General features: G+C 37.7%; 1 protein-coding gene across 1 annotated transcript; it reads right to left on the bottom strand.

The window, feature by feature from the left end:
- Positions 1-354: 354 nt before the first annotated feature.
- On the bottom strand, positions 355-9,429 carry LOC143856389 (Putative thiol-disulfide oxidoreductase DCC). Its single transcript, XM_077366594.1, has 3 exons — positions 9,026-9,429; positions 6,257-6,424; positions 355-812 (listed from the first exon to the last, which is right to left on the bottom strand). The coding sequence occupies exons 1-3, from the start codon at positions 9,240-9,242 to the stop codon at positions 583-585; spliced, it is 615 nt and encodes a 204-aa protein (XP_077222709.1). The 5' UTR covers positions 9,243-9,429; the 3' UTR covers positions 355-582.
- Positions 9,430-10,363: the final 934 nt, after the last annotated feature.

The raw sequence follows: 10,363 nt of genomic DNA, 5'->3' as shown, positions 1-10,363 counted from the left end.
CCTTGTACATAAGCCTTATTGATATTGGGGTCATTGAAACAGGAACGTTGATTGCAATGTCATTGCCCATTATTTTACCCATAGTCTCACTTATTGAAAATTTCGTGAAAAAAATCCTAAAATTTACACCCAAATACCCAAAAAAAAATTAAAAAAAAAAAAAAAAAACTCATTTTTCAAATTAAACAAAAAATTTCCAAATTAAATGTGAATTTGCAATCGCCTGAAATCAACCATGCTTCCATTTTTTTGTTGTCTTAAATAGAAAAATATTATATACTGTAGATATAGGTCATAAACAGAGAAATACATGCATTTTTTTTTTAACTTTTCCTGAACTCTTTTCAGTCGTCATTTCTCATCAAATATTTTGAGCATTCACCCAAGGGATCACCAAATCAATGGTCCCAGTCACCATACACATGAAACAGGTACTCCATTTCCCTGGAGTCACTTACACTTATGACGCAGCCCCTAAAATTAAGGATTCCAATGATCTATTTGAAAAGATAGTGAGAATATCAAGAATCCTGTTCATGATTGACAGAGAGATTATGAACAAGCAAACCTAAAGATGAGATCTTAAAAGGACTCACTGTTGCTATGCCTACCCATCATTTCATCTCTATCGATAAACCGCTCAAGCATTTCCTTCTCCTGCAAAACTATGCAGTCTTCTTCCTTCCCGAACCAATCATAGCGTCTCTTTGCGACATAATCATAGACTGCATCCCTTACTGGAGTTGGGAGTATCAGCAGAGCACTTAGCGCCGAGTAAGGCAATGGCAAGTGAGATGCAACCTTCAGTGCAGCTGTAATCATCCAGTAAATAATGAGTTAGTTGCTCTTCGTGTAGCTGAAACAACTTTGCATAAATTTTTGAATCATATAATAAATTTGCATTTCAAGTTCTACCCTTTTTACGAACATTTCTATACTGTTCATGCAGTCTTTTTACAAATATTTCTAATGGCTTCAGCATCTCATAGTAGAAACATGGGATCAAAGATATATAGCAAATGAATTTAGTTTCAGGACATTCCGGGCGAATAAGAATTACAGCATTAGCCTAAACAGAATTGCAGAGCAGATGATAGCATTAATGAAAATGTAGCAGGACTAATATAGATATAATGTTGATCTTTGATACTCCCTCTCATTGCCCATGAATAAGGGTGTCAATTTTGGCTCGGACTCGGAAGCTCGCTCGAGCTCGGCTCGAGTTAGGCCAGGCTCGGCTCGGCTCGGCTCGTTAAGGCTCATTAAGAATTTAATATATTTAAATATATATATATTAATATATACACTAAAAGGGTTGTCCAGGGAGTGAAAGGGGGAGGCAAAATATGTGACTTCTTTTTTGGAACCCCATTTGTTACTTGGACCACCCCCCGTAGTGTAAAAAGAGTAGTCAAAAAACACTAGATAGAGCTGTCCAGGGAAGATGAGGGGTGTGAAATTAATATAATCCGAGCTCGATAAGGCTCGCGAGCCTGACCGAGCCGAGCCGAGCCCGGTTCGAGCTTAACGAGCCGAGCCGAGCCTAGCCAAGCTCGGCTCGGCTCGTTTACCCATGAATGATTAAGACATGGCGTGCTGTGTGCACGACTAACAAAATAAAAGTACGGGAGGAAATAATTGACCACATCTGAGGAATGGAGGTCATGAACAACAATGAAAAGATGCTTTTAAGTATTGAAATCTATGCATGTGAGGAGCCATGTGGAGACCAATAAATCTGAAGTGATAGAAATTTGTGTGGCCCTGCATGCCATTTCCCTCTCTTTCTTCTATATACATTTATGTAGCAAACTGTAAGTTAATGGGGATGTCTAAATTTTGCAGATGATTGCTTCCACTTTGGTATATAATTGGTGAAACCAAAGCAAGAGTTAATGCTAAGTTAGAGTTATGGAGAACTACTTTGGAATCCAAAAGTTTTAGACTGAGCAGAACTAAGACGTATATGGAGTGCAACTTCAGTAATGTAAGGAGCCGGGGCGAGGATGTAGTAAATATGACTGGACAGGAGGTACCTAAAAAGGATTGGTTCAATCCTACATAAGGAATGAGAGATTTAAGAGGATGTTAACCACAAAATAAGAGCATGTTGGTTGAAGTGGAAGCATGCTTCAGGAGTTCTGTGCGACCGTAAAATACCTACCGAGTTGAAGGGAAAGTTTTATAAGACAGCTGTAAGGCCAACCAAGCTGTACGGCTCAGAATGTTGGGCTACCAAGAAGCAACATGTGCATAAGATGAATGTAGCGGAAATGCGAATGCTTAGATGGATGTGCGACCACACAAGGTTAGATCGAATTAAAAATGAAGACATCCGTAAAAAGGTGGGGGTGGCACCAATTGAGGAGAAGATGAGAGAGTACCGCTTAAGATGGTTTGGGCATATCTAACGTAGGCCTTTGATGCTCCAGTGAGAAGAAGTGACTCATGCCAAGTTGATGGAGTAAAAAGAGGTAGGGGCAGACCGAAAACAACTTGGGTAGCAACAGTGAGGAAAGACTTGAGGGCTAGGAACATAACAGAGAGCATGACCTTGGATAGGAGAGAATGGAAGAAAATGATCCATGTAGACGAACCCAACTGGTGTCAAGATTAGACTTGGTCAATTTGAGCCAGGTAGATCCTTTCACCTTCTTCATGAAAATTTTCTAAAGGATTCATTAGCCGACCCAACTAGTTTTGAACAAAAGCTTAGCTGAGTTGAGTTGAGTAGATTGCTTTTGGTATAATGATTTATTTATGAAGGTCATTGGACTATCTCCTCCAAGTGAGTGCCACACTCATTTTTAGCCGACATACAACATGAGAATTGCAGGAAGACTAGTGACATCGGAATGCTGTAAGAGACCTAAGAAAGTATTTACCACTATTGAATCACACCAGTCTAAATAAGAGGAGTGCACCAAGGACTGAACCAAACATACGTGGGACTAGGACCTTTTGGAGCTAGGGTACTCCATGATAGACTCCTAAAAGACTTCCCCTGCAATTTACATTCATGCATGGGACAATGACATAAACATTATGTAACTAGCACAGCATTATTTTTGTCAATAAATATCAGAAATTTAATAGAAAAAGACAAATTACAATAGAGGCATAGATTTTCAACTAGAAAATCCCTACTAACCCCCATCCTTAGCAAACTAATAGAGAAAAATCATTGGCTTGCCGACGTACATGCTAAAACAAATATCTCTTCCCCTACATTTTTTTTTATTTTTTTTGAAATGGTGAAAATATCATTAATAAAGGGAAGGGCAGAGATGGACCAACCACATTACAAGAGAAAAGAAAAAGAAAAAAGCATGAAACAAATACATCAAGGAGGCAGGTAATCAAACAACTCAAGCCCTGGCCAGTGAACCCCAGATCTGGCTAAGGAGTCTGCTTCACTATTAGCAGATCTCCTCACATGGTTGAATATAATAGAAGACCCCACTGTCAAATCTGAAATTTCATCAAAGAAAGATGAAAATCTCCAAGGGGGAGCCGCTAAACCTCTCAGCCATCTAACCACGTTATGAGAATCTCCTTCCACAATAATACCATCAAGAATAGCTCTATTGAGGCGTTTAATACCCTGATACACCGCTCTAACTTCCGACTCGGTAGCATCGCACACTCCAATTGGACCCGAATAGGCCCATACCACAGCACCATCCGAATCACGACAAAGACCCCCAATACCCGCCGGCCCCGGGTTTCCCAAGCTCGATCCATCAAAGTTAAGCTTGAGAAAACCCGAAGGCGGATTCTCCCACTTTTTGCACGATTCGCGGTATAACCTCCCTACTAGCACACACCTCACGCCATCCTTCCCACAAATCATAAGCCGATGTAAAACCGGAATGCCGGTAAACTCTTCGCCCACGAAATAGCTAAAGTAATTACTTTAATATAAAGCCAATAAGGTGATTTAGACTCCCCATCAAACACCCTAGAGTTCCTCTCCTTCCAAATGACCCACCATGTGGCCAAAAGACAAATTCTCCACAACATCTTGCCTTTCCTTTTCCATGGCACCAACTCCCAACTTAATATCAACTCAAGAATAGTAAATGGGAAAACCCAAGAAATGCCAAACCTTAACAATATAAAACCCCAAATCTCTCTAGCTACTTTGCAATGAATGAACAAGTGACTTATAGATTCACCATCTTCTAGGCACCATGGGCAATGGTCCAAAAGCCACATACCACGCTTCCGGAGGAAATTGATTGTTTGAATCCGATCGCGACTCGCCGCCCAAGCAAAGAAGCAAACCCTGGGAGAACAATGAAATTTCCATACCTTTGCAGAGATGAAAGGTACCCCACAAGGCACCAAAAGGGAATAGAAAGATTTTACAGAAAAGACCCTGGATGAATCCCCGGTCCATACTCTTTTATCGGTCCCAGTCCGTTTAATGTAACACCCTTCTATGAGTTCTAAGAAGTGAGGAATCGATTCCAATTCTCTACCAAAAAAATTCCTTCTAAATCCTGGATTCCAGACCAAACGATCTCCGTCACTCTCAAAACACTCAAAGACTTTAGCCTCTTTATTGGAAGCTAGAACATACAGATCCAGAAAAAGAGCCATCAGAGGTTCCACTGAACACCAAGCATCGCTCCAAAATTTGATACGATCTCCTGAATAAACCTTAAACCGAATACATTTGTTAAATTCGAAACTCAATCTCCAAATATCTCTCCACACAGTCATCCCTGACTTATTATAAAAGTTCTCCGCTTCCCACTTCCAAAACCTAAAACCATACTTACTCACAATCACCTTAACCCAAAGTTGGGATTGCTCCACACCGAATCTCCACAACCACTTACCCAATAAAGCATGGTTAAATTCTCTTACTCGACTAATACCCAAACCCCCGCTCTTAATCGGAAGACAAATCTTCTTCCACTTAACCAAAGCGATCCCTTTCTTATCATCGGATCCTCCCCAAAGAAACCCCCGATGAATATGTTCAATTCTCAAAACAACACTCAATGGAAATTTGAAAAGAGAAAGGTGTTCAATCTCTTCCCTTACATATTAATCAGATATCTCATTGAGAATATGCCATAATCTCCAAAGGCCTTTATTCTTTAATTTACCCATATAATAGCATTTTCAGAATCCCCCTCTACCGTAAGATTACCCGTCTTGCTAATTAATATCCCTAGCCCACTAAGAAAAACCCTCGGCTCTGCTTTGTTCGAATCCATAGTGCGTGGGGCTCAAATAAGCCAGAATCAACTCCTCATGACAGTCTCTAAACACTCCTCTCCCCTGCCCTCCCACTCCAGCTGGATCAAGATCCCTAACGAACATCCAACAAAATTTGTTAGCTAGTGTTTGGTATGGAGGATCCAACTAGCGAAGCTTTCCTTTTTTCGCCAACAAAAACGCATCCCAGACTAGTGCTTAAACTCACCAATGTATGTCTAATCTCCCGAAGAAGCCTATGGAGAGGAGATCCAGAATCCTCAAAATAGCACAACACTCTGAAAATTGAAAAATCTTTGATGGAAAATCTTGTGGCAAATATCTTTTGATCTCCTCATAGAACAGCCATAGAAGCCGATTGGAATCTGAAATGGAGCCCCAACAAAGAAACGAAAGATTCAATCTCATCCTCCATGATTATGCCTAAAGTACCACCACTATACTCCCAACACAAGGCACCCACACACCATCCCAAAATCTAATCTCATTCCCTTTCCCAAACTAAATCTAATAGAAGGTGAGAACTCACTCTTCACTTTACAAACCGACCACCATGCCCCAAGCCCCAATTACTATCTAAGTTCATCACCTGCCACCCAGCCCAACCCTCCTCGTATTTCCCTTTTGTGATCCTTCTCCAAAAAGCACCTTTATCCTTCCCAGACCTCCAAAGACACTTGCCAAGAAGAGAGACATACAGCTTTCTAAGATTACAAATCCAAACCTCCTTTCCTCCCTGATAATTGAGAAACAGGGTTTAAAACATTAAGCAAAGTAACCATTCAAAAAACAAAAAATTAAGCAAAGTAGGATGCCTCCAGAACAGTATGGTGATGATAAACCCAATTAAAAAAAACTTTGGACATCATATGCCGTCATTTTACTATGGTTCTAAAGCCCAAGTCTTAGCAAAGAAAATTGAAAGCACAGAACCATAAAGAAAAATAGTAAAAACATTGATCAGAAAGGATTGACTGAAAATTCTGAAATAGAAAGCAAATCAGCGAAACAAGCATGTGCTTACCAGTGGAGGCTTGATGGTATAAACCTGGGCCTTCAACAAACAAGAATCGACGAAGAACATCTTCTCGAGTAAGTCCACACAGCCTCAAATACGGTTCAGCAGCCTTGGACTGAAGGCAACAGAACTTTATTTTTCTGTATTTATCAGTTCTAATCACCCACTTCACCCCTGCACAATGCAAAATTTAGAATAAATTACAGAAAAGAAAAAGGATTTGATTTTCTATGAACCCTACATCAGAGCATTCATATGAAAGTGACAAATGGAGTTTTGGAAATGGATAGAAGAATACAATGAGAGAACAGAAGTGCGGATTTTGAAGTTATGAATGACATCAAATTGAAAGTGCATTGGAATACAAGAACATTCGACAAAATAGATGTGAGGTCGGAGTGAGGATGGGATCCAAGGTTTGAAGGTCCTGACATATCGGCCATAGTGGACCCCCTCCAATATGGATATATCAGCCGATATTGGCCAAAATTCCAAAATATTCTCAATAAATCCCGCATATCAGAAGGGTGTGATACTGATATATGGAAGCAGGGACACCCAATGTTGTTAGAATTGTACGATTCAAATCGAATCGTGGGTAAAACGAATCAAAATGGAAGGAAGAATCGTTTTTTTATAAAAATCGTAAAAGCACACGATTTTTACTATTCCTTTTACAATTTTCAAATTCCTTTTTTTTTTTTTTTTTTGGCTTGTTTTTCTATGGTGGACCCTTTGTGATTAGAAATAAATCATATATAAACCCCTCACTCAAACTTATAACCTAAAAAGAAGTAAGGAAAACCCTAACTCTATTCTTCTCCTCCTTCCTTCTTTTTCTCCTCTTCTTTCATTCTTCTCCTCCCTGTCCTTCCTACTTGTTACCAACTTATAACCTATAAACCCCTTCTCCTCCTTATTTTATATTTAATTTAATTTAATGGTTTTAAATAAAAAAATAGATAATTACTCGTTTTATTCTTATTTTTTACTTTTTAATATTTTTTAATATATTTTTCCATTTTCGCCATTCAAAAAAATATTTTCTCATTTTTATATATAAATCTAAAAAAATCTTATGATTTAAGATCAGATTCGATACAATTCGAACCCTGTTACGATTTACAACTCGATTCCGGTTTTCAGAACCTTGGGACACCGCCAAAAGTAGAACAAAACTATTTTATTACTAAAGCAAGAGCAACACTCTAAGCAGACGATCCATGCAACAATAGATAAAAATAAAAAATCTAACCAAAAGGATAATGTCGGTTTTGGATTTTCGAGATGGAATCGCAAAATAGTTGTTGGCTTGCAAGGTTTCAACCTTTTGTATGAAACCCAGAAAAAATTTGAAGTTTGGACCATAGTTGTCCGGGTGGGAAGCGAAAGCGAGAAGTAAGGCAAGAAGCGAAGGTGGGAAGTGACGAATTTAGAAAAGATAAAATGTGGGAAGTGAAAAGCTCTAAAGAAAGTAAATAGAAAATTAGTGGGAATCATCATTTAAAGCCAACATGAAGCATCTAATAGCCTCGTTGGAAGCGAACAAGAAATACATAGAAAGACTAGGGTTGCAGTCAGTTAGGGAGGAAGAGTTAATATAGGCAACGATTAAAATTGGAAAAAGGAAGGCTTCAAGACTAATTAGAATTATAAGTTTTAAGAATTTACAGGTTCTCATGTTTTATTCATTAATATTTATTGTTAAGTTTGGAAAAAGATCCACTCAATTTTCACTTGAAACTTAAGATGGGTTTTCAAGTTTTAAATGCAATCTTTCTTTAAATATGGTCCTCCAAAATTCAAAAAGAGAAAATATTCTTTTAGGAAGAAAAATCACCTAAATAGAAAGTGTACTCTTAATTACGAGGAAATACATGGGAAGTGAGAAAAACTTAGCTTCTGAAGCGAGTTTCCGGGGAAGAGAGCTTTCCATCCAACTAGGATGTTTCAAGTAACTATGGTTAGGACATAATAAAATATATATATATTTTTGTTGCTTTTGCACACGGAAGCGGTTGCATCAAAGAACCTGAGAATTTTTAATTTTCTCTTCTTTTGGAGTTTTTTTTAATGATTTCTCTTCTTTTGGAGTTTTGTATGAAAATTGTTTGGATCAAAAGAAAGAGAGCTGGAGTCCTGGCCGAAACATAATATGATCCAAAGAAAACCCATCATTATGGGGTTTGAGATAAAAACCCAAAAGAGAGTTTTGAATTTTATTTTATTTTATTTTATATTTATTTTTTTGAATGGCAATGAATTAATTAATGAAAGGAAGAACAGGACTGCCCCAACGATCGAGATGATCAAGACAAAACAAACAAGAAAGAAGAAAGCAATAAAAGACAACAACACAACAATAGAGCGTTTTGAATTAGAGACATGAGAATTGAAGAACATGAGATAAACTCCCCATGATAAAACTCCAACTCTTTCATAGTTCTAGATGAAACCCAACGTAGCATTTGGATAATAAAATAAGAGAACTGGAAATTCTTAATAAAGCCTAAAAAGAGCAATTGGGACAATCAAAGAACATGAGAATATATCAGTTATCTTCAGCATTCTGAAGAAAAAAAAACACAAAGGAACAAGAAATTTTAAATGAAACCCTAAGAGAGAGAAATGGGTCAAAAAGCATAGATGAGAAACTGAGAAAACCTTAATCTTAATTGGGTTTTGGAAGGATTGGGGTTCTGAAACAAACCCAGAAAAATAGTAAATGGATTAAAGAACATGAATTCAAAAAAGAAAAAAAAATGCATTTTATACCATTGTGGCAGAGATGACAAACCCCATCATAAATAACGACTCCAGGTTGAAGGAGAGTGGAACCCACAATCTTAGAAGGTGGGTTTGTGAAGAGAAACTCTTCTTCTGCAACGGTAGCAGCTGAAGCTTTGAAGCTTTGAGAAAATGAAGAATAAGATGAAGAGAAAAATGCTCTTCTAGTTGAAGCCCAATGAGAGCCAGAGCCCCTCAACAACATATTTGTCAGAGCATGAATTTCAGTTCTTCTGTTTCTCTAAGATCTTATTTTTTATTTTATTTTGAAGTATTGATACGCAAATCGATTCATGAAATCTTTGTTTTCAATGTATTCTGCGTTAATGTTGCAGATATGGTAAAGAGTGAATAGGAAGCTCATAGAAACTTCGATTCTTGCTTGCATTCCAAGGTATTACAAATTTTAGGAGGAAATTTGTGGAAAAGTTTGACAGGGAAAAACTTTTCCATAATTTTTTCTTTCCCAATTGTTTGACTGCATATGAATATATGATTTTAAAAAAGGAAACACATAGATACACCCCCTCAACTTTATGACATTTTCAACTCTAACCCGGACTTTTAAAAGTCACCAACTACAACATGAGGTTTCAATTTCTATAAGGTAGACCCCCTCTTTAGAAACACTATCAATGCTAATGAAGACCCCATACGGCCATAATCCCCCCTCCAAACCCCATACCCGAATCCAAACACTAGCAAAAACATAGTCGGCCCACGTTGTTTGGATGATCCAAAGCGTTCAATTGATGGGCCTTGACATAGATAGCGTGTGCCCAAAAAATCAGCTCCATAGGATCATCCTAACCCTTCGATCTGTGGACGAACCGTCAACTGAAGATGTCAAACTTATACAAATTGAAACCTCTGGGTATAGTTGGTGACTTTTAAAATTCAGGGTTATAGGGTTACAGTTGAAAATGTGAGAAAGTTGATTGGGTGTTTTTGCATTTTTCCCAAAAATAAAATAAAAATTACTTGCACCAGCGCTGTTCAGAGGAACGATGAATTTATGTCACATTCATTTTAAAGTTTAAATAAGATAAAACCATAACACTTAATTCCCTCGAAATCGTGGAAAGAAAAAAAAAATCTAAGAAAAAAAAATTTCTGCTAGAAATATTTTTCCTACAATCCAAAGATGGCCTCAGGGAAAAAATTTATTTTGAAAAAAAAAACCTACGAAAAATGAGTTAACCAAACACTGGAAAAATTATTTCCCATGAAGAAAAGTTTCCGATAAAAAAGGGGATTGATATCCACACCAACATGTTTTGATGATGAGATGTACTGACCGTGTTTACTGTTTAACATGTTTTAACC

The sequence above is a fragment of the Tasmannia lanceolata genome, unplaced genomic scaffold (assembly GCF_043159265.1).
Source record: "Tasmannia lanceolata isolate RefF3 unplaced genomic scaffold, GAP_Taslan_0.1 ptg000023l, whole genome shotgun sequence".
In the NCBI taxonomy this organism is placed as follows: domain Eukaryota; kingdom Viridiplantae; phylum Streptophyta; class Magnoliopsida; order Canellales; family Winteraceae; genus Tasmannia; species Tasmannia lanceolata.
This window is presented reverse-complemented; position numbering and strand designations above follow the sequence as displayed.

Excerpts from the sequence above, each read along its gene's own strand:
- LOC143856389 (XM_077366594.1), bottom strand. The coding sequence starts at position 9,242 with ATGTTGTTGAGGGGCTCTGGCTCTCATTGGGCTTCAACTAGAAGAGCA. Across the intron at positions 6,425-9,025 it reads TTGTCATCTCTGCCACAATG|GGGTGAAGTGGGTGATTAGA; the intron begins GTATAAAATGCA and ends TGCATTGTGCAG. Across the intron at positions 813-6,256 it reads ATACCATCAAGCCTCCACTG|CTGCACTGAAGGTTGCATCT; the intron begins GTAAGCACATGC and ends GGATGATTACAG.